Source organism: Coregonus clupeaformis, chromosome 18 (genome assembly GCF_020615455.1).
Source record: "Coregonus clupeaformis isolate EN_2021a chromosome 18, ASM2061545v1, whole genome shotgun sequence".
Taxonomy (NCBI): Eukaryota; Metazoa; Chordata; class Actinopteri; order Salmoniformes; family Salmonidae; genus Coregonus; species Coregonus clupeaformis.
Window position 1 is genome coordinate 10,275,306 of NC_059209.1, and position 24,823 is coordinate 10,300,128.

General features: G+C 40.8%; 1 protein-coding gene across 2 annotated transcripts; it reads left to right on the top strand.

The window, feature by feature from the left end:
- The first annotated feature begins 2,349 nt into the window (after positions 1 to 2,349).
- LOC121587253 (protein Largen-like) lies at positions 2,350 to 14,107 on the top strand. 2 transcript variants are annotated; one of them, XR_006004027.2, is made up of 3 exons: positions 2,350 to 3,165; positions 6,863 to 7,754; positions 14,042 to 14,107. XR_006004027.2 is itself a non-coding variant. In XM_041904165.2 (2 exons), the coding sequence occupies exons 1-2, from the start codon at positions 3,028 to 3,030 to the stop codon at positions 7,604 to 7,606; spliced, it is 882 nt and encodes a 293-aa protein (XP_041760099.1). In that variant the 5' UTR covers positions 2,350 to 3,027; the 3' UTR covers positions 7,607 to 8,067. The 2 variants fall into 2 exon arrangements, 1 of the variants encoding a protein (XP_041760099.1); XM_041904165.2 differs by lacking the exon at positions 14,042 to 14,107 and having other exon boundaries at positions 6,863 to 8,067.
- Positions 14,108 to 24,823: the final 10,716 nt, after the last annotated feature.

Consider the following 24,823-nt stretch of genomic DNA (forward strand, 5'->3'; position numbering starts at 1 on the left):
GCTGTCATCAAGGCCAAGGGTGGCTACTTTGAAGAATCTAAAATATAACATATATTTAGATTTGTTTAACACTTTCTTGGTTACTACATGATTCCATATGTGTTATTTCATAGTTTTGATGTCTTCACTATTATTCTACAATGTAGAAAATAGTCAAAATAAAGAAAAACCCTTGAATAAGTAGGTGTGTCCAATCTTTTGACTTGTACTGTATATATACAGCTGTGGAAAAAATCAAGAGACCACTGCACATTTTTCTTAAATCAGCATCTCTACATGTATGACAGCCATTCCATTCCAGTGTCTGTTGAGTTCCAACACAGGCACACCTCATTCTACTGAATTAGGTACTGAATAGGTGATCACCTGAACCAAATCTTATTTAACGGGGAAAAGTATAAAAACAATTGCTGTGGTCATCACTATCCTCTTGCAATAGGACCAGCTGGATGGCAAAAACAGTGCTAATAGTACCTCAACAGTAATATTAATTAGAAAAATAACTATTGACCATGCCAACAGAGTTGAAAAGGAACGTTTTGAGTGAGGAAAAGAAGGGTTCAATTCTGGCTTTACTGGCAGAGGGATACAGTGAGCGTCAGGTTGCTTCCATCCTTAACATTTCAAAGACGGCGGTTCATAAGAACAAGGTCAAGCAGCAGACACTGGGGACAACAAAGCTACAGACCGGCAGAGGGCAAAAACGACTCTCTACTGACCGGGATGACCGCCAACTCATTCAAATGTCACTCAACAACCGTAGGATGACATCAAGTGACCTACAAAAAGAATGGCAAACGGCAGCTGGGGTGAAGTGCACGGCGAGGATGGTTCGAAACAGGCTCCTAGGGGCAGGGCTGAAGTCGTGCAAAGCTAGAAAAAAGCCCTTCATCAAAGAGAAGCAAAGAAGAGCCAGGCTGAGGTTTGCAAAAACCATAAGGATTGGACCGTAGAGGACTGGCGTAAGGTAATCTTCTCTGATGAGTCCAATTTTCAGCTTTGCCCAACACCTGGTCGTCTAATGGTTAGACGGAGACCTGGAGAGGCCTACAAGCCACAGTGTCTCGCACCCACTGTGAAATTTGTTGGAGGATCGGTGATGATCTGGGGGTGCTTCAGCAAGGCTGGAATCAGGCAGATTGGTCTTTGTGAAGGACGCATGAATCAAGCCACGTACAAGGTTGTCCTGGAAGAAAACTTGCTTCCTTTTGCTCTGACACTGTTCCCCAACTCTGAGGATTGGTTTTTCCAGCAGGACAATGCGTCATGCCACACAGCCAGGTCAATCAAGGTGTGGATGGAGGACCACCAGATCAATACCCTGTCATGGCCAGCCCAATCTCCAGACCTGAACCCCATTGAAAACTTCTGGAATGTGATCAAGAGGAAGATGGATGGTCACAAGCCATCAAACAAAGCCGAGCTGCTTGAACTTTTGCGCCAGGAGTGGCATAAAGTCACCCAACATCAATGTGAAAGACTGGTGGAGAGCATGCCAAGAGGCATGAAAGCTGTGATTGAAAATCAGGGTTATTCCACCAAATATTGATTTCTGAACTCTTCCTAAGTTAAACCATTACTATTGTGTTGTTTAAAAATGAACATGAACTTATTTTCTTTGCATTATTCGAGGTCTAACAACACTGCATCTTTTTTGTTATTTTGACCAGTTGTCTTTTTCTGCAAATAAATGCTCTAAATTAGAATATTTTTATTTGGAATTTGGGAGTACTGTTGTCAGTAGTTTATAGAATAAAACAAAAATGTTATTTTTACCCAAACACACACCTATAAATAGTAAAACCAGAGAAACTGATAATTTTGCAGTGGTCTCTTAATTTTTTCCGCAGCTATATATATATATATATATATATATATATATATACGTTATATGGTATTTAGTTTTTGCTCTGTACCACCTGCCCTGAATAACGGGTCGCCATTGCATGTAACCGTTATTATACTAAATAGCGTTCACTCCCTAATGGCAAATGGCTGCATTCTTGTTCATATTTTTTTCCAGTTTTTTTATGAATAAGCTTTTCATCATATCCCCCATTTGCACAAAATACTTACCTGCCAGCTTGCAATACAATACGCTATTTTAACCACTAGCAGATGTGTGTATTCATGGTCTAAAGTTTGCGGGGATCTGAACACATTCTCATGTCAAGTACATTTTTTATAAATGCCAACTTTTGCATGAAAACTGGCGCACGCACATTTTTGGGGTATATTTTGTACATACGCATGGTTTATAAATGAGGCCCCAGGTGATCTGCTTCTGCGGCGTGTGCGCGTGTCATGCTATGACAGCTCTAAAGGGCAGCGGTGCAGAGACCGTTCCGTGCAGAGACCGTTCTCTCCCCCGACGTCGGCTATCAGACACCATGGAGGCTTCGATGAAGATGCAATGTGAAGATGGAATGATTTTCACTTGTAATTTATTCAGTAATGTAACTGCAGTTTATGAATATAGCCTATACTATATCGGACTGTCGTCGTATAGAATATAAATATATTTTTGAGAGAGAATCTGATCAACGGGGATGCCTGGCGCAGCCTATGGACCGTTATGATTAGAATATTGGGCATGGATTGGATTGCTGTGTTCTATCCTATCTACCTTGTTCCTTATCATTATGTTATCATGCTGGACCGAATATCTGACTAGGCATCTTAAAAATTGTGAATTTGCATTGCTTGCCACAAGGAAATGTGATTATCAGCATTTGGTTTTTGAGAAAAATGTGAAAGGTAACAGCGGAATGATCATGAGCAACTGTCGAGAAACACCTCTTCAGCAACATTATTTTGTATATATTTTTTAAGATAATATTATTTTTGCTATGCTCTATTGCGCAGGCGTACTCGCCGGGACGCTGTCACTGCGCTTCACTACATTATTGGGTGATGTAGCCTATAGGAATGTGAAGAAAACGGAACACTAAAATGCATCGACAAAATGGTATTGCTTCACCGAAAGGATTTACAAGTGATCCTTAAAATATATTGTGCCAACGAAGAATGTCAGGGACATCAAATGCAGAATCTGCTGAAGGAGTAGTCTCCAAAGTGAAAGTAAAAAAGCAGATCAAGACAATCGTGAAGGATTTGGAGACCATCCTGGGAGACTTGAGGGATGTGGCCAAGGAACTCAAAGAGGTTAGTGGAATAGGTTTCCTTATGTCTGGCTTATGTGGCTTTTAGGCTGTTTGAGATGAACATACATTGTTTTTGATTTCATGCTGGTATGGTTAGGCTATTGCTTTTCTATTGATGGGGAACAAAACAAGCTTGTTCTATAATAAACATCTGAAGGCTTAAAGAATTAAGTCCAGGGCCTACCCACATACTGCATTGGCCTATCATATGTGACCATATATCTTATCAGTGAACATGACATTTATTTAGGACAGGTTGGCTGTGCGGAGGATGACATCGCAGCTGCGTCTTGGTCCGCAGGCTTTGATTTAAGCGCACATATTAATCATGATTAATTGTTAATCTTGTAGTTCACCGGAATGGTTTTGCATTTCATTTCATCATCTTAATACAGTCTAGCCTAAGCCTACTGTTTCCATGAGAATTGTCTCCTGTCAAATTATACAGCAGCTCTCTCTAGGCACCTTGTTACAATATCAGGACTTTGTCAGTGCTGTCATTGGGTCCAAGTTATTTAAGCTGAATAACAATTGCAATTTTACTGCATTTATTCATTCATCTCATGCTTTATTTGTTTTCTTTTGTTTTCACACATTGATGATAATAATCCTTGTTGGTTACCATCTTCCATAACCCGCAATCTAACCTGCTCTGACATGTGGATGTAGCCAACCTACAGTGAGGGAAAAAAGTATTTGATCCCCTGCAGATTTTGTACGTTTGCCCACTGACAAAGAAATGATCAGTCTATAATTTTAATGGTAGGTTTATTTGAACAGTGAGAGACAGAATAACAACAAAAAAATCCAGAAAAACGCATGTCAAAAATGTTATAAATTGATTTGCATTTTAATGAGGGAAATAAGTATTTGACCCCCTCTCAATCAGAAAGATTTCTGGCTCCCAGGTGTCTTTTATACAGGTAACAAACTGAGATTAGGAGCACACTCTTAAAGGCAGTGCTCCTAATCTCAGCGTGTTACCTGTATAAAAGACACCTGTCCACAGAAGCAATCAATCAATCAGATTCCAAACTCTCCACCATGGCCAAGACCAAAGAGCTCTCCAAGGATGTCAGGGACAAGATTGTAGACCTACACAAGGCTGGAATGGGCTACAAGACCATCGCCAAGCAGCTTGGTGAGAAGGTGACAACAGTTGGTGCGATTATTCGCAAATGGAAGAAACACAAAGAACTGTCAATCTCCCTCGGCCTGGGGCTCCATGCAAGTTCTCACCTCGTGGAGTTGCAATGATCATGAGAACGGTGAGGAATCAGCCCAGAACTGCACGGGAGGATCTTGTCAATGATCTCAAGGCAGCTGGGACCATAGTCAACAATTGGTAACACACTACGCCGTGAAGGACTGAAATCATGCAGTGCCCGCAAGGTCCCCCTGCTCAAGAAAGCACATATACAGGGCCGTCTGAAGTTTGCCAATGAACATCTGAATGATTCAGAGGAGAACTGGGTGAAAGTGTTGTGGTCAGATGAGACCAAAATCGAGCTCTTTGGCATCAACTCAACTCGCCATGTTTGGAGGAGGAGGAATGCTGCCTATGACCCCAAGAACACCATCCCCACCGTCAAACATGGAGGTGGAAACATTATGCTTTGGGGGTGTTTTTCTGCTAAGGGGACAGGACAACTTCACCGCATCAAAGGGACGATGGACGGGGCCATGTACCGTCAAATCTTGGGTGAGAACCTCCTTCCCTCAACCAGGGCATTGAACATGGGTCGTGGATGGGTATTCCAGCATGACAATGACCCAAAACACACGGCCAAGGCAACAAAGGAGTGGCTCAAGAAGAAGCACATTAAGGTCCTGGAGTGGCCTAGCCAGTCTCCAGACCTTAATCCCATAGAAAATCTGTGGAGGGAGCTGAAGGTTTGAGTTGCCAAACGTCAGGCTCGAAACCTTAATGACTTGGAGAAGATCTGCAAAGAGGAGTGAGACAAAATCCCTCCTGAGATGTGTGCAAACCTGGTGGCCAACTACAAGAAACGTCTGATCTCTGTGATTGCCAACAAGGATTTTGCCACCAAGTACTAAGTCATGTTTTGCAGAGGGGTCAAATACTTATTTCCCTCATTAAAATGCAAATCAATTTATAACATTTTTGACATGCGTTTTTCTGGATTTTGTTGTTGTTATTCTGTCTCTCACTGTTCACTGTTCATAAATCTACCATTAAAATTATAGACTGATCATGTCCTTGTCAGTGCGCAAAAGTATAAAATCAGCAGGGGATCAAATACTTTTTTCCCTCACTGTATATGCTTTTGGAAGAATAGAGCTGTCCAGCCTGTTGGGGCTGAAATACTCGCCCCTATTTGACAGGTTGTCACTTGGATAAGACCTACAAGGTTTTTCTTACATTATGAATGAAATGGATACACGGCACATGTTTCCTTGAAATAATGGTCCTCTTTCAACCTTTTCAACAAGTATTTGAATTAAATACTAGCAGGATCAGTGTGTTCTATTCAGGGAAGCATACACAATCTGTTAGTCTAGCAACACTGCTAAAACAACCAACCTAGAGGGTTGTCAATATCAAAGCCAATATTTCCATAAATCCCATTCAGATGCAGTTATCTACTTCAACTCACACACTATACTTTCTGGATTCAAGCCTACGTTTAAGGGGAGCTGAACCCAGATGCTTGGCACAGAGAGAGAATCAACATGCCCCACAGCATGTGGCACTGGATACTGTGACTCTCTTTTGTGGCCCACTAAATTATCCATGTATGACTGTGCTTGGAGATTTCATTCTACATGAGCTTTTCGCCCAGCCTCAGTTTAATATTCCATGACATTTGGATATGCTGATATTACTTCAATATTACTTCAATAGCGTTAATTACTTCCAAATGTAATGACTTTTAAAAAGGTATACTATATGGATACTGTTCACAGACATGGTTTGGCAAAGTATTGGCTACCACTGTAATGTGAGTAGTAAAATATTTTAATGATATGAATATTACCCCCATAGGTCTTAATAGGTATTGTGCCAGTTATAGATTACAAAGTCATTTCAGACTATCCCTAATAGTTTTGAACATTGTGTCTTTTGATGCATGCATATCAGTAATAAGGGTTTATTTCTAGTCAAAATTAGTAAAGATACCTAAGGGCAGATGTAGTCATTCACTATGAAGGGATGTCTTTGCAATTTTCACTGACTAGGTATATTCTTATTACCTCAACCATGGAATGTATGGGGGGCAGAGTATGTGCTTTCAACTATTTCAATATGTCCACTACGTGTAAGTGCATACACAGAGAATGAATTCTTATCTAAACAAGTTAGTATTGCTGATTCATAGCCAGAGGGTCCCGCTTTTGATTCTGAGTCTGAATACAGTTTGGTGGGTTGTGTGGGTAGTTTCCCCTTACCTTACAAATACATTTAGCGGATGATCAACTCATCCAACACAACCTGTAATGAATCAGATAATATTGTTGTGTTGCAAGTGAATCTGGCTTGAGATGACCAAATGTCAACAAAGTGATTATAATAATGCATTATTTTAATAGCCAGGTTGCACATCAACAAGTGCTTCATACGGTAACATTTTGGCTGCTGCTGTATTTTCTGCTCTAATAGTCTTGTTACTTTGATGTCTGTCAAACTAAACATAAGAACTGTCCATGATAGCTCTTTTTCCTTTCTACTGGTGCAGGTTGTGCATGAGATCGACTCCCTCACGTGTGACCTACAGCTGGAGGAGGAGATGACGGACAGTTCCAAGACAGACACCCTGAACAGCAGTTGTAGCAGCATCACCACCACCACCACAGCCTCCAGCATTGACAAGATCAAGATCTACCCTGACGACGCTATCTTTAGGCCCCAGTCTGTCAGCCCTGCTGTCCTGACCGTGCTGAAGAAGCCCCATCCTCCTCTGCCACCTCCCAGGCTGACACCTATCAAAGCGGAGGAGAACAACAAGAATCCACCATCAGGGAACCTACTAGCCAAGGCTAACGGGACTCTTATGCGCAATGAAGTTTTCACAGGGAAGCCGAACAGAGACTTATTGTACTCCATCTCAAATAGTGTTCCAGAGAAAGGACTTACGCCCATGCCTTTGCTACGGCATGAAAAGAGCAAATGCCCCCAGGCCACCAGAGAGCGGGTCCGATTCAGTGAAAAGGTCCAGTATCACGGGTACTGCCCTGACTGTGACCTGCAATATGACGTCGACAACACAGATATGCACTTACAGCCAGAATTGACTGATGAAATGAGCCCTGTCCATCAGTGTTCCTCCTCCTCACCACCACCCAAGCTCCTGTTGGAAAATGGCAGCCTCAGTGTCAGCCATAGTTTCCCTCCTACAAACTCGCCTTGTGTGCCTCATCCTAACCCTTCCCTGAAACCACAGAAAACCATCCTCCGAAAATCAACCACCACAACGGTTTGAAAATCAACCACCGCAACGGTTTGATGTTAATCACCCTTAATTAAACATTTCGAAATTATTTATAGCGTTTTCTATTTTATGAGCAGTCAAACGTGGATTATCTAAACAATGAGAAAAACATAGATGATTCACAAGGAGAGAATGAATGGTGAGTGAGTGCCAACCGACAACTGTCCTTGGCATGTAAGGGGGTTTGGCAGGGTTGTGTTAAGAGAAGTGAAGTTACATTGACTCATATTTTTGAAAGAATTTGTAAAACAGGAAGCTGTGTTAGAACATGTCATTAATTTATGCTCTGGGTTAAACAAGAAACAAGAAACCTAGTTTCACTCAAATCCGCCCGCTGCCCAACACGCTGTGTCTAGGGCTGAGACAGTATGGCAATGAGGTCATACCTTTTCTCACTCAATATCGCTCCACTCACACTTCACTTGAAGGATACAAATATTGAGCTATATTGCATGCAACAACAAAAAAGTTAATTGGCCACAAAATCAACATTCTGCAATGGCCATCTCAGTCTCCGGACTTAAACCCCATTGAAAACCTGTGGTTTGAATTGAAGAGGGGAGTCCATATGAGCAGACGAAGGATATCAAGGATCTGGAAAGATTCTCTATGGAGGAATGGTCTAGGAAGCTTTCCAACGTGTTCTCCAATCTCATAAAACATTTTAGAAAAAGGCTGTGTAGTTATCCTTGCAAGGGGAGGGTGCCTAGAGAATTAAAACAGGAGTACCAATAATTTTGACCCCTATCTTTTTTAGATTTGTTTTTATTACTTGTTCAACAAAATCTATTTCTCTGAGCAATTGTATTAGTATAAAATTATATAATTTCCCAATTTTTTTTTGCATACAGTGCCTTCAGAAAGTATTCATACCCCTCAACGTATTCCACATTTAGTTGTGTTACAGCCTGAATTCAAAATGGATAAACAAAACAAATGACGGTCCACCCATCTACACACAATACCCCATAATGACAAAGTGAAAACATGTTCTTAGAAATCTTTGGACATTTATTGAAAATAAAATACAGAAATATCTCATTTACATAAGTATTTACACCCCTGAGTCAATACATGTTAGAATCCCCTTTGGCAGCGATTACAGCTGTGAGTCTTTCTGGGTAAGTCTCTAGGAGCTTTGCACACCTGGATTGTACAATATTTGCCCATTATTATTTTCAAAATTCTTCAAGCTCTGTCAAATTGGTTGTTGATCATTGCTAGACAACCATTTTCAAGTCTTGCCATAGATTTCCAAGCAGATTTAAGTCAAAACTGTAACTAGACCACTGTCTTCTTGGTAAGCAACTCTAATGTAGATTTGGTCTTATGTTTTAGACAATTGTCCTGCTGAAAACCAGTGTCTGGTGGAAAGCAGACTGAACCAGATTTTCCTCTCGGATTTTGCCTGTGCTTAGCTCCATTCCATTTATTTTTTATCCTGAAAAACTCCCAAGTCCTCCCAGCCACCACTATGCGGGAAAATATGGAGAGTGGTACTCAGTAATGTGTTGTATTGGATTTGCCCCAAACATAACACTTTGTATTCAGAACAAAAAGTTAATTGATTTGCCACATTTTTTGCAGTATTATTTTAGTGCCTTGTTGCAAACAGGATGCATGTTGTTATTCTGTACAGGCTTCCTTCTTTTCACTCTGTCAATTAGGTGATCATTGTGGAGTAACTACAATGTTGTTGATCTATCCTCAGTTTTCTCCTATCACCATTAAACTCTGTAACTGTTTTAAAGTCACCATTGGCCTCATGGTGAAATACCTGAGTGGTTTTCTTCCTCTCCGGCAACTGAGTTAGGAAGCACGTCTGTATCTTTGTAGTGACTGGGTGCATTGATACACCATCCAAAGTGTAATGAATAACTTCACCATGCTCAAAGGGATATTCAATGTCTCTTTTTTTTTACCCATCTACCAATAGATGCCCTTCTTTGTGAGGCATTGGAAAACCTCCCTGGTCTTTGTGGTTGAATCTGTGTTTGAAATTCACTGCTCGAGTGAGGGACCTTACAGATAATTGTACTGTACAGTGGGGGGAAAAAAGTATTTAGTCAGCCACCAATTGTGCAAGTTCTCCCACTTAAAAAGATGAGAGAGGCCTGTAATTTTCATCATAGGTACACATCAACTATGATAGACAAATTGAAAAAAAAATGCAGAAAATCACATTGTAGGATTTTTAATTAATTTATTTGCAAATTATGGTGGAAAATAAGTATTTGGTCACCTACAAACAAGCAAGATTTCTGGCTCTCACAGATCTGTAACTTCTTCTTTAAGAGGTTCCTCTGTCCTCCACTCATTACCTGTATTAATGGCACCTGTTTGAACTTGTTATCAGTATAAAAGACACCTGTCCACAACCTCAAACAGTCACACTCCAAACTCCACTATGGCCAAGACCAAAGAGCTGTCAAAGGACACCAGAAACATAATTGTAGACCTGCACCAGGCTGGGAAGACTGAATCTGCAATAGGTAAGCAGCTTGGTTTGAAGAAATCAACTGTGGGAGCAATTATTAGGAAAAGGAAGACATACAAGACCACTGATAATCTCCCTCGATCTGGGGCTCCACGCAAGATCTCACCCCGTGGGGTCAAAATGATCACAAGAACGGTGAGCAAAAATCCCAGAACCACACGGGGGGACCTAGTGAATGACCTGCAGAGAGCTGGGACCAAAGTAACAAAGCCTACCATCAGTAACACACTACGCCGCCAGGGACTCAAATCCTGCAGTGCAAGACGTGTCCCCCCTGCTTAAGCCAGTACATGTCCAGGCCCGTCTGAAGTTTGCTAGAGTACATTTGGATGATCCAGAAGAGGATTGGGAGAATGTCATATGGTCAGATGAAACCAAAATATAACTTTTTGGTAAAAACTCAACTCGTCGTGTTTGGAGGACAAAGAATGCTGAGTTGCATCCAAAGAACACCATACCTACTGTGAAGCATGGGGATGGAAACATCATGCTTTGGGGCTGTTTTTCTGCAAAGGGACCAGGACGACTGATCCGTGTAAAGGAAAGAATGAATGGGGCCATGTATCGTGAGATTTTGAGTGAAAACCTCCTTCCATCAGCAAGGGCATTGAAGATGAAATGTCGATGGGTCTTTCAGCATGACAATGATCCCAAACACACCGCCCGGGCAACGAAGGAGTGGCTTCGTAAGAAGCATTTCAAGGTCCTGGAGTGGCCTAGCCAGTCTCCAGATCTCAACCCCATAGAAAATCTTTGGAGGGAGTTGAAAGTCCGTGTTGCCCAGCGACAGCCCCAAAACATCACTCTAGAGGAGATCTGCATGGAGGAATGGGCCAAGATACCAGCAACAGTGTGTGAAAACCTTGTGAAGACTTACAGAAAACGTTTGACCTGTGTCATTGCCAACAAAGGGTATATAACAAAGTATTGAGAAACTTTTGTTATTGACCAAATACTTATTTTCCACCATAATTTGCAAATAAATTCATAAAAAATCCTACAATGTGATTTTCTGGATTTTTTCCCCTCATTTTGTCTGTCATAGTTGACGTGTACCTATGATGAAAATTACAGGTCTCTCTCATATTTTTAAGTGGGAGAACTTGCACAATTGGTGGCTGACTAAATACTTTTTTCCCCCACTGTATGTGTGTGGTACAGAGATGAGGTAGTTATTAAAAAATCATGTTAAACACTATTATTACACACAGTCCATGCACCTTATTATGTGACATTTTTACTCCTGAACTTATTTAGGCATACCATAACAAAGGGGTTGAATACTTATTGACTCAAGACATTTCAGCTTTTCATTTTAAATGAATGTCTAAAAGTTTCTAAAAACATAATTTCCCTTTGATATTATGGGGTATTGTAGGCCAGTGACAATAAATCCATTTTAAAATCAGGCTGTAACACATTTTTGGGGGGAAAAAGTCAAGGGGTGTGAATACTTTCTGAAGGCACCGTAGCTCAGTATTTGTATTATTTATTTGATGCAGTCTTTTTTGCTCAACTCAAGGCTGCCAATAATTATGGACCTGACTGTATATAACCATTCAACAGATGTTGGTATTTTGGTCTTAATTGACCATAAATTAATAGAACTCTAATCCAACAGTCATACCCATGTGTGTACGTGGTAGGGCTTTGCTATGTTATTATCCCATTCAAAAATAAACCATCAAAAGGGTATGAAAACATAGAAATGTAGAACCAATTTTTTTTATTTTGCTGTCCCCATAGGATAACCCTTTGAAGAAGCCTTTTTGGTTCCAGGTAGAAGCCTTTTTGGTTCCAGGTAGAAACCTTTTGGTTCCAGGTAGAACCCTTTCCACAGAGGGTTCTACATGGAACCCAAAAGGGTTCTACCTGAAACCAAAAAGGGTTCTCCTATGGGGACAGCCAAAGAACCCTTTTGGAATGGAGGAAATTAGGCATACCCTGGAGGGGGATGGATATAGTACCACCTCATACTAGCAAGGCTTCTAATGAGCAGGATTAGGCTATTACTGGGCTGATAACAGTCTTTCATACTGCCTTTGTATCAACACAAATGTTGACAACGCTCTAAAACCGACATGGAAAGGCAGCGTGTGTTTGAAATGTGTGTGAGTCTGTGTGAACAAAGACAAAAAGCGGGACGTGAAATGTTATGCTGATGTGATTCAATGCATGATCTCTTTGCTCTCATGGACAAGCTTACTAACTGCATTCACCATTTAGATAGGAATTTGTGCTTATTCAAGCATTTAAAAAATGTGGAATGCCATGAAGGATGTAGCAATATCAGCTCATGCCCCTGCAGGCTTGTGTGCCCGGTCACATTGTGGATAAGATTAGTAGAAACATTTTATTCTAGAGAAATCAAATGAAATCAATGTATTTACCTTCATCAAGTAGTACAGTGCTATTGAAAACTAACGAATTAAGAACAATTTCCGTGAAATACATAAATGTATAATATAGCCTACTGAAAGGAAATGCTGAGAGATCAGTGTTGTGAGATCAGAAAAGGGCTTCCACAAGAGTGTGCCCAAACCAGCCATATAAAGAGATATCTATTGCAATGATGACTCCCACCCACTCAGCTACAAGTCCTGTATGTGCCTGTGGGTGGGAGACTATTTTAGACATTGAAAATCATTGTGTAAAACTGGTTGTGCAAAATTCCAACATCTATTGAGCTGATGGTTCAACATTCCATGTGACATCATTGCTTTCCGCCTGGCAAAGATGAATAGGCATACATGTAACACAATTATAGTAGTGCAAATGAACAATTAGCTATCACATTCTACAATATATAGGGTACCACAGTGCCAGGCAAAATTGTTGATATACTCAACAGGTATCATTTGGTCTTTCTTTGCTTCCTCAATCGAAATAAAATGAAAAGACATTAAACAAAATGAAAAGTGAAATATGGTAAGACAAATAATACAGTTTTGTGCCAGAGGCGTTCCATCTATAATGGAGATATCAGAAGGTTATTACAATACAAAATAGTGCTGACCTACATTATCAAACATCAGAGTGCTAACAATAATTATTGCATATTAGGCATGGATGCTCTGTTAGCTTAGTCCCCCTGCTATCATATTGGAATGGTAGTGAAAGCGAACGTCCTCTTGCAGTCGTTTGTGTGTGTGTGTGTATGTGTGTGTGTGTGTGTGTGTGTGTGTGTGTGTGTGTGTCTGAGAGAGAGAGAGAGAGAGAGAGAGAGAGAGAGAGAGAGGGCATGAGTTTGAGAAATGTTGTTGTGAAGCAAACTTAATCAAAGATCATTATGCCCCTTTGGAGACTATTAAAAGCAGAGACATCAGCTGCATCTCCTTTTTTAAGGGAAAACAATATTATAATTTAGACTTGTTTATCACAGCTATGGTGACACAGCTGTACAGATATACACTCAATAATTTGTTGTGTAAGAATTGACTAAGAGGCTATGAAGAATGTAAAGAAAGGGACAATATCAACATTCTACTGTTATGTGTAATCACCATTGATGTAAGCCATTTGACTCTGACAAGTAGATAAAGATAGCCCAATCTTTAGTCCAAGTACAAAGCATTCAAGTTGACCAACATCTGTGAGTTACAAACTGTTAGGTTCCAACAACATACTGGATTATTGATGTTGGCTATTATTGTGTTGCTGCATGCGCATGTTTAATAAGAGAATGTTTTATTTTGTTCACTCTTTTGCGATTTGATGAAGAAATTTGTACAATGTAGCCTTGAATGCTCTGAAAGGAATTGTGCTATAATGTTTGACAAAAAAAATCCCCAGACTTTTATTTGAATTGTGGTCATGTTCTTTTTAAATCTGTTCATTCCCATAGCTGCTGCTTTTATGCAAGTTCAATTGCATTTCCCTCTTATTGTCAGAATGCTCATATGAATGTATTTTCCTTGTTTCCCCTGCAGGTCCTTCTGGGTAAGAGTGGAAACAGCCTTCCCTGACATTAAACTGATCAACTTTAGTTCATCATACAATCACTGAGAACGAGGCTCCCTACCTTTGACAGAACCCCCCCAGAACCCCAGAGCCATGGCCAGATAATTCATCCTCACAGACAGAGAACATTGGAAGACCTCAAGGCATAGTCTTACTCATGGAGAAGTATGGCAGAAGTTCAAATGTAATGGAAAAATTAGATGAAAACATTGTGTCCAAGTGGGACTTGTTCATTTACAACTGAAATGCAGATTTTCAGAGAGAGAGAGAGACAGACCCATTACAACTGAAATGCAGAGAGAGAGAGAGAGAGAGAGAGAGAGAGAGAGAGAGAGAGGAGAAACCCATTTACAACTGAAATGCAGAGAGAGAGAGAGAGAGAGAGATAGAGAGAGAGAGACAGAGAGAGAGAGAGAGAGAGAGAGAGAGAGAGAGAGAGAGAGAGAGTAGAGAGAGCGAGAGATAGAGAGACAGAGAGAGAGAGAGAGAGAGATAGAGAGAGCGAGAGACAGAGAGAGAGAGAGAGAGAGAGAGAGAGAGAGAGCAGAGAGAGAGAGAGAGAGAGGAGAGAGAGAAGAGAGAGAGAGAGAGAGATAGAGAGAGAGAGAGAGAGAGAGAGAGAGAGAGAGAGAGAGAGAGAGAGAGAGAGAGAGAGAGAGAGAGAGAGAGAGAGAGAGAGAGAAAGAGAGAGAGAGAGAGAGAGAGAGAGAAAGAAAACCATGGTCAATCTTTTAAAGCCATAATTTGAACAAGAACAGACCCACTCAGTTACAGGTTTTGGCTCTGTGAATTGTGGTATATTTGCCTTGAAGATATCATATTTGACATAAACAGCCAGTGAAATTTGCTGTTCAAGATTTGGTCATCTGCAGTGACTGCTCTGAAGATAGAGGACCATGTTGCGGCTTCTAACGTATATACTGTAGTAGGGTGTGAAATACATAAATGTGTCATATTGCAAATCCAACATACAATATGAGGCAAGTTGAATGGCTCAACATTTTTTATTGAGGCTGGTCACTCATTTGTGTTCAGAACGATATGTTGAGCATATTGAAATCTATGTACAGTGGGGAGAACAAGTATTTGATACACTGCCGATTTTGCAGGTTTACTTATGTAAAGTTTACTTAATACATATGTCATGCAATAAAATGCAAATGAATTACTTAAAAATCATACAATGTGATTTTCTAAGATTTTTGTTTTAGATTCTGTCTCTCATAGTTGAAGTGTACCTATGATAAAAATTACAGACCTCTACATGCTTTGTAAGTAGGAAAACCTGCAAAATCGGCAGTGTATCAAATACTTGTTCTCCCCACTGTATGTTCAATGTCATGCTAGTTACTTGCAAATATATGCCATACAGCTTTAAACCACTCTTAAATACAGAATAATTTGCATCAAATTGTATTTGTATATATTTAGACAATTTTTCTACAGAGATTTTAACATTTAAAAAGATAATATTTTTGATATTCCATGGGATGAGAGGAGTATTTTGAAGAAGGCTGTCATACTTTTGAAAATACATGTATCTCTGCAGGGCATATCTGGATATTCTATTTCTATAGTGAGAGAGTATTTATATAGATTTAAAAAAACATGTTATCATGATGTTACAGAGGCGGAAAAAATTGTGTAACACGTGAAAGCAAACTAGATTAAACCAAATACAGTACATTGTTGTGCTCATCAGAGGAGGCATGATGCTGAATGAATGCATGACTGATTCTTCTTCCACCTCATCCTGTCGTCACTGTATGCATTTACTGGAGAGGCAGTTGAGACATGCTGCCCCTTCCACAAACTGGAGTGCACCTCACTTTTGCCCACCCTTAGCTGATGTGGACTTTGGGACTATGTGTGTCCTTGTCTCTCTGGACCACTAATGACTTCGCTTTGAAGAGGATGGAACGTAACAAAACAAAACAAACTTTGTCAATGACGTGTCGGGGAAACAATGTACATGTCCACATCTTTGGAAATCATTTGCACTTTGCACTTATGTTAGTCTTTATACTTTGTGGACTTTTCCCTTTAAAATGTGAATTACAGAATAATTTCAAGTATGTGTGTTTATTGTGTTGATTTTACATTTCAATGCCTGATTTTAAAGCTTTTTGAAAGGTCAATGACCTACAGTATATCACCCGCTGTAGGTCAAATTCAAAAGTAACTATTACTGCAAGCTACTACAATGTCATTATCTCAGTGTTCACTTTCTAGAAGTATAAAAGGAGGTATGATCTGGGAAACCCAATTCCAAGTGAACAAACATAAGAGGCAAAAGGAAGAAAAACAGAATAGATATTTTCATAATTGTATTGCATGAACCATGAGCTTGTGTGATCCATCCACTGTCCCAAGTAGAGCTTCAATGTAAACTCCACCGACTTCACTCCTCGTCTTTTGTCTACAGTCGGTTGCTTTTGCCTTACCACTCAAACGAGTCCAATGACTGTATATATGAATGGACAAAGCCATCGATCACGGGACACCTTTCATTCCTATCTGAAGACTCAATAGCGCATTAAAGCCAAATGAAGTTGGTTAAGATGGAGTCTCATGGAGACATAACATGCACAGTTTGAGCTACTCCAGGAAGTGAAGTTGCAGGCTAGCTCAGTACTGCCCCCTCTCATTGATTAACTCAAGTTGAAGGCCGACCGCGGTACTGCAGGCTGCCATTAGCAACAAAGTTATCCTTATAACTTCTTATGTGTGAGATTTTTTAATAATCGGAACATACAACTGACGTATTATAAGCAATTATTGGTACCATGATTGTCTTCCAATTTTTGTTTTTATTTACATTAAGATTGACCACGAAGATTGCCATTTTTCTATTCACTATAATAAGGGATCCTGTTTTCTGCTAACAATGCCTGCAGGACCACCACCTTGAAATTCTGTGGCTTCAATGAGAGGGGGCAGTCATTTTCCCCTGGCAGTTACCCATACTTGAATACGCTTCGACCAAAGATGGTGGATAAATTAAGATAGTTCACTCAGGCCATTTACCATTGAAAGAAATGGTCAGTTCCTGTCTACTTAAGGGGGTGGCTCTCCCATGGACACCAAAACGATAGCAGCTGGGTCCACTGGTGTAGTGGAGGGTATACACAGGTATACGCCGTACACCCACTTTTATTTTCAGTGGGCATTGCGTGTACTCACTTCTTAATCGCCACTGATGCATATCAAAGTAGTGTAGTGGAGGTATACACCGTATTTGTATTCGTATTTGTATTTATTTGGGATCCCCATTAGCTGTTGCCAAGGCAGCAGCTACTCTTTCTGGGGTCCAAACATATTAAAGCACTTACATTACATATAAAACAGTACATCATATAACATTATTACACCACTACATATCTACAATACAAAATGTTTAACACCACCATTTAACAATATCACAATGTATGCATATGCATGTGTCTGTACCTTTGTGTGTGTTTCTTCACAGTCCCCATTGTTCCATAAGGTGTATTTTTACCAGTTTTTAAAAAATCTGATTCTACTGCTTGCATCAGTTACCTGATGTGGAATAGAGTTCCATGTAGTCTGTGCGCCTCCCATAGTCTGTTCTGGACTTGGGGACTGTGAAGAGACCTCTGGTGGCATGTCTTGTGGGGTATGCATGGGTGTCCGAGCTGTGTGCTAGTATTTTTAACAGACAGCTCGGTATATTCAGCTTGTCAACAACTCTTACAAAAACAAGTAGTGAGCCACTTTGAGCCATGAGAGATTGACATGCATGTCATTAATGTTAGCTCTCCATGTACCTTAAAGGGCCAGCCGTGCTGCTGAGCCAACTGCAATTTTCATAAGTCCCTCTTTGTGGCACCTGACCACACTACTGAACAGTAGTCTAGGTGCGACAAAACTAGGGCCTGTAGGACTTGCCTTGTTGATAGTGTTGTTAAGAAGGCAGAGCAGCGCTTTATTATGTACAGACTTCTCCCCATCTTAGCTACTGTTGTATCAATATGTTTTGACCATGACAGTTTACAATCCAGGGTTACTCCAAGCAGTTTAGTCACCTCAACTTGCTCAGTTTCCACATTATGTATTACGAGATGTAGTTGAGGTTCAGGGTTTAATGAATGATTTGTCCCAAATACAATGCTTTTAGTTTGGGAAATATTTAGGACTAACTTATTCCTTGCTACCCATTCTGAAACTAACTGCAGCTCTTTGTTAAGTGTTGCAGTCATTTCAGTTGCTGTAGTAGCTGGCATGTATAGTGTTGAGTCATCCGCATACATAGACACAATGGCTTTACTCAAAGCCAGTGGCATGTCGTTAGTGAAGATTGAAAAAAGTAAGGGGCCTAGACAGCTGCCCTGGGGAATTCCTGATTCTACCTGGATTTTGTTGGAGACTTCCATTAAAGAACACCCTCTGTGTTCTGTTAGACAGGTAACTCTTTATCCACAATATAGCAAGGGGTGTAAAGCCATAACACATATGTTTTTCCAGCAGCAGACTATGATCAATGTTGTCAAAATATGAAGTCTAAAAAGACAGCCAGCACAATCATTTTATTATTAATTTCTCTCAGCCAATCATCAGTCATTTGTGTAAGTGCTGTGCTTGTTGAGTGTCCTTCCCTATAAGCGTGCTGAAAGTATGTTGTCAATTTGTTTACTGTGAAATAGCATTGTATCTGGTCAAACACTATTTTTTTCAGAGGTTTACTAAGGGTTGGTAACAGGCTGATTGGTTGGCTATTTGAGCCAGTAAAGGGGGCTTTACCATTCTTGGGGAGTGGAATGACTTTTACATCCCTCCAGGCCTGAGGTCACACAATTTCTAGTAGGCTTAAATTGAAGATGTGGCAAATAGGAGTGGCAATTTCGTCCGCTATTATCCTCAGTAATTTCCCATCCAGATTGTCAGACCCCTGTGGCTTGTCATTGTTGATAGACAACAATAATTGTTTTCATCTCTTCCACACTGACTTTATGGAATTCAAAAGTACAAACCTTGTCTTTCATAATTTGGTCAGATATACTTGGATGTGTAGTGTCAGCATTTGTTGCTGGCATGTCATACCTAAGTTTGCTTATCATTGCCAATGAAAAAGTCATTAAAGTAGTTGGCAATATCAGTGGGTTTTGTGATAAATGAGCCATCTGATTCAATGAAAAAGCAGAGTTTGCCTTTTTTTCCCCATTCTTTATATCATTTTTTTTGTTTAATAGTATAGTTTATTTTTATATAGTTTAGTCACATGTTTTCTTAATTTGTAGTACGTTTGCCAATCAGTTGGGTTGCCAGACTTATTTGCCATACCTTTATTTCAACGCAGCCTTGAAATGCGTGGACAGAGTTCAGGAGCCAAGATGATTTGGATGGACTCCGTCATTCCTGTAGAGTATCTTCTGTTTCCAGAAGGTGTCAAAGTTATCTATAAAAGTGATTCTAACAGAGCTACAGTAATCTTTTAGCCAGATGTGTAATGCCAGTAGCCTGCTGAATCTTTCACACCCGCGGCCCAATGATGGTACTGGACCTGAAATTATTGGCCGTTTTTGGATTCTTTTAATGCTAAAATCAGTTCTTCAAAATCCATTTTCACATGTTCCGAGCTAGACCACCTTATGTCGTTTGACCCCACATGGACTACGCCAGCGTCAGCTCTCGGCATTTGTTGTAAAACAGTCGGAAGCAGCCTTGTGATGTCCTGTACTCATGCTCCTGGGTGGCACAGGGTTTTTTCATTGGGAACCGAGATGTTTCTCACAATAGAGCTGCCGATGATGACAGCTGGTGATGATGAATGGGCCAGTCTTTCAGGCAGCCTCACGGTCTGATGAGGGTGGGAGTTCTGAGGATCTGAACCCGAGGTAGAAGCCACCGAAGAGGGAGACAGAACAGAGGACGAAGACGCAGGTACCTCCGGATCCGATCTGGAATGGGAAGCCCCGAACCTCTGGATCCAGGGCGGCAAAGCCGTTTCTGGTCTGTGTCAGGTCCGGGCTTAACATCTCCAAGGAGACCCCTGTTGCCAGAGGCCGCTTGCTTCGACTTCCACGGCGAGTGACGTATCTCCATGGCTGGTTGGTTGGGTCGAGAACAGCTCTGTTCTCCAGGGAAGGGGTAGATCCCTTCAGGGATGGATCCCTGCTGAGCACCAGCCAGTCGGCTGTGGAGAGCCGACACGGCGGCGACACTTCCACCAGACCAGAGCGGTGTCCGGCTACTGGGGTGGAAGAAAAATAAAAAGTAGGCGGGCGTGGATTCCCCAGTAGCTTGTGTATGTCTGCTACTTGCTTGCTAAGAGTAGCCACTTCGCCCCTGTAGTCTTCCGCAAGCAAGCAGTTGCTACATTGAAAGTCAGCGTGGTCCACATTGTCACAGAACAAAGCAAAGTAAACACAGCTCCTGCAGCGCTGGAAACGTTCAATAGCGACCTCCATTTGAGACCGCTGAGCCAGCTAGGCTAGCTGGGCTTCCGTGTCTCTCCCCCAATGCGGAATCTGGCAGGATCCCGGGACAGACAGCAGCGCTCACAGCAACTAAGCCCAACAGAGCCGCAGGATCCAAAATAAAATAAAAGTATATCAAAACTAAATTTACAAGGAAACACTGTCAGCTTTACAAAAACAATCAACCGAGGTCTCTCGTTCAGCTTTCAGTATTCAATAACTTGAACCCAGACAGCTGTCAATTAATAAGGCTGATGGAACAGATCAGAATGTTTAGCTTAAAATGTTGATTAACTATAATTTTTTCACATTTAAAGCGCAGTAATGTGCACACGGCAGTAGGCCTACGCACAAATGTTCAAAAATGCAATTTGTGGAAAACACAATTCTAAAATGCGTACCGCACAAAGAAGCAGTTTCATGGACAGAGATGGCATTATCCATCAGAAATGTAAAAAGAGGGAAGATCTAAAGATGCAACAACTACAGTTGAAGTCAGAAATGTACATACACCTTAGCCAAATACATTTAAACTCAGTTTTTCACAATTCCTGACATTTAATTCTAGTAAAAATTCCCAGTCTTACGTCAGTTAGGATCACCACTTTATTTTAAGAATGTGAAATGTCAGAATAATAGTAGAGAGAATGATTTATTTCAGCTTTTATTTCTTTCATCACATTCCCAGTTGGTCAGAAGTTTACATACACTCAATTAGTATTTGGTAGCATTGCCTTTAAATTGTTTAACTTGGGTCAAACGTTTCGGGTAGCCTTCCAAATAGGCTACCCCAGGTTTGTAGGCCTCCTTGCTCGCACATGCTTTTTCAGTTCTGCCCACACATTTTCTATAAGATTGAGGTCAGGGCTTTGTGATGGCCACTCCAATACCTTGACTTTGTTGTCCTTAAGCCATTTTGCCACAACTTTGGAAGTATGCTTGGGGTCATTGTCCATTTGGAAGACCCATTTGCAACCGATCTTTAACTTCCTGACTGATGTCTTGAGATGTTGCTTCAATATATCCACATAATTTTCCTTCCTCATGATGCCATCTATTTTGTGAAGTGCACCAGCCCCTCCTGCAGCAAAGCACCCCCACAGCATGATGCTGCCACCCCCATGCTTCACGGTTGGGATGGTGTTCTTCGGCTTGCAACAACCTCCTAACTACTATTTCTTAGATTTGGTCTCAAAAGTGGTCTCGTGATGTGATTTAAGCATTGTTGTGGACTTAGAACATCCAATTTAGTTGTTTTTCCATTACAAAAGTGTGGCTTTGAGAGCAAAAAACAAAAAGAAATGTCAAAATCTGACTCAGTTGACAGCCTCATTTATCTATTTCAATAGTAGGCCTACTATTAGCTTACTTGCACAGTACAGCTTGGGTTAGCCTGTCAGTAAAGGACCAATATGCGATTTATCCAGTGTTGGGGAGATTAGTAATTTAACTTCATTTTGCAGTAGCTTGTTGGTAGTTGAACTAAATTCAAATCTAGGTAGTCTTTTCAGTAGTTAACTTTTTTTGGGCCATGTAGTGGTGTAGCTAACTACTGGAACTACACACTACAGTTCCTTGCAAAAGTTTTCATCCCCCATGGGGAAAAACATCACAAAATTACCATTACATAGGATAAAGAAACAATACTCCGAGCCGCAGCGCCATACTACTTGTCAGACATAGAGAACTGATACTGTATACAGTGCCTTGCAAAAGTATTCATCCCCCTTGGCGTTTTTCCTATTTTGTTGCATTACAACCTGTAATTTAAATGGATTTTTATTTGGATTTCATGTAATAGACATAAACAAAATAGTCCAAATTGGTTAAAAATTCTAAAAAATAAATAACGGAAAAGTGGTGCGTGCATACAGTGGGGAAAAAAAGTATTTAGTCAGCCACCAATTGTGCAAGTTCTCCCACTTAAAAAGATGAGAGAGGCCTGTAATTTTCATCATAGGTACACGTCAACTATGACAGACAAAATGAGAAAAACAATTCCAGAAAATCACATTGTAGGATTTTTCATGAATTTATTTCCAGATTATGGTGGAAAATAAGTATTTGGTCAATAACAAAAGTTTCTCAATACTTTGTTATATACCCTTTGTTGGCAATGACACAGGTCAAACGTTTTCTGTAAGTCTTCACAAGGTTTTCACACACTGTTGCTGGTATTTTGGCCCATTCCTCCATGCAGATCTCCTCTAGAGCAGTGATGTTTTGGGGCTGTCGCTGGGCAACACGGACTTTCAACTCCCTCCAAAGATTTTCTATGGGGTTGAGATCTGGAGACTGGCTAGGCCACTCCAGGACCTTGAAATGCTTCTTACGAATCCACTCCTTCGTTGCCCGGGCGGTGTGTTTGGGATCATTGTCATGCTGAAAGACCCAGCCACGTTTCATCTTCAATGCCCTTGCTGATGGAAGGAGGTTTTCACTCAAAATCTCACGATACATGGCCCCATTCATTCTTTCCTTTACACGGATCAGTCGTCCTGGTCCCTTTGCAGAAAACAGCCCCAAAGCATGATGTTTCCACCCCCCATGCTTCACAGTAGGTATGGTGTTCTTTGGATGCAACTCAGCATTCTTTGTCCTCCAAACACGACCAGAGTTGAGTTTTTACCAAAAAGTTCTATTTTGGTTTCATCTGACCATATAACATTCTCCCAATCCTCTTCTGGATCATCCAAATGCACTCTAGCAAACTTCAGACGGGCCTGGACATGTACTGGCTTAAGCAGGGGGACACGTCTGGCACTGCAGGATTTGAGTCCCTGGCGGCGTAGTGTGTTACTGATGGTAGGCTTTGTTACTTTGGTCCCAGCTCTCTGCAGGTCATTCACTAGGTCCCCCCGTGTGGTTCTGGGATTTTTGCTCACCGTTCTTGTGATCATTTTGACCCCACGGGGTGAGATCTTGCGTGGAGCCCCACATCGAGGGAGATTATCAGTGGTCTTGTATGTCTTCCATTTCCTAATAATTGCTCCCACAGTTGTTTTCTTCAAACCAAGCTGCTTACCTATTGCAGATTCAGTCTTCCCAGCCTGGTGCAGGTCTACAATTTTTTTCTGGTGTCCTTTGACAGCTCTTTGGTCTTGGCCATAGTGGAGTTTGGAGTGTGACTGTTTGAGGTTGTGGACAGGTGTCTTTTATACTGATAACAAGTTCAAACAGGTGCCATTAATACAGGTAACGAGTGGAGGACAGAGGAGCCTCTTAAAGAAGAAGTTACAGGTCTGTGAGAGCCAGAAATCTTGCTTGTTTGTAGGTGACCAAATACTTATTTTCCACCATAATTTGCAAATAAATTCATTAAAAATCCTACAATGTGATTTTCTGGAATTTCTTTTCTCAATTTGTCTGTCATAGTTGACGTGTACCTATGATGAAAATTACAGGCCTCTCTCATCTTTTTAAGTGGGAGAACTTGCACAATTGGTGGCTGACTAAATACTTTTTTCCCCACTGTAGCTAGGCAGGTAGTAGGCAAACTAAAGTTTTTGTTGTGACCGTTGACTTTTTACTACTTTCCCTGGTTGGATTGACTAGCTAACACGGGTGAATTCATTACGCCGATTATTTGCCTGGCGTACTCCCTTAACTATCTACTACTAACCGCGGCTCTAACCCTAACCTTAACCCTTATCCTAACCCTAAACTTAACCCTTACCCTAGCCCTATCCCTTACCGTAACCCTTATTCTAAACCAGCGTAACCCCAAATGCGGTCGTGGGGACCCCAAGGGGTGAACATTTTGTTTTTTGCCGTAGCACTACACAGCTGATTCAAATAATCAAAGCTTGATGATTAGTTGATTATTTGAATCAGCTGTGCTAGGGCAAAAAACAAAACGTGCACCCCTTGGGGTCCCCACGACCGAGTTTGGAAACGCTGGTCTAATCTAAACTAAGCCAGCTAAGCCAGGGAAAGTTAAGATAACGTTATATCTGAAATATTAATGTGTGAGTAGAGAGTGTGTAGCTATACCTCCAGTGCGTATTGTGTGTAATAGGCTAAATAAATTATGTGGTGTGAAATTCAAATGTGTTTCTGAAATGACAGTGTAACATTTGCAGTATACTATTTTCTGTTTCAAATAATTAAAGACTTTGCACTACAGTACTTGTAACCTACAAATGGGCAGATAGGACGTTTGTTTACAGTAGTCTAATCCTAGACGCTTCTAACCTGTATTGAAATGTTTACCTAAATAATTAATACATCATCTTATTGATGAGTTTGACTAGTAACCAGATGCTGTATTGTAAAAAACATAATTAAGGACTCCCCTGTGGAGGGGGAGTA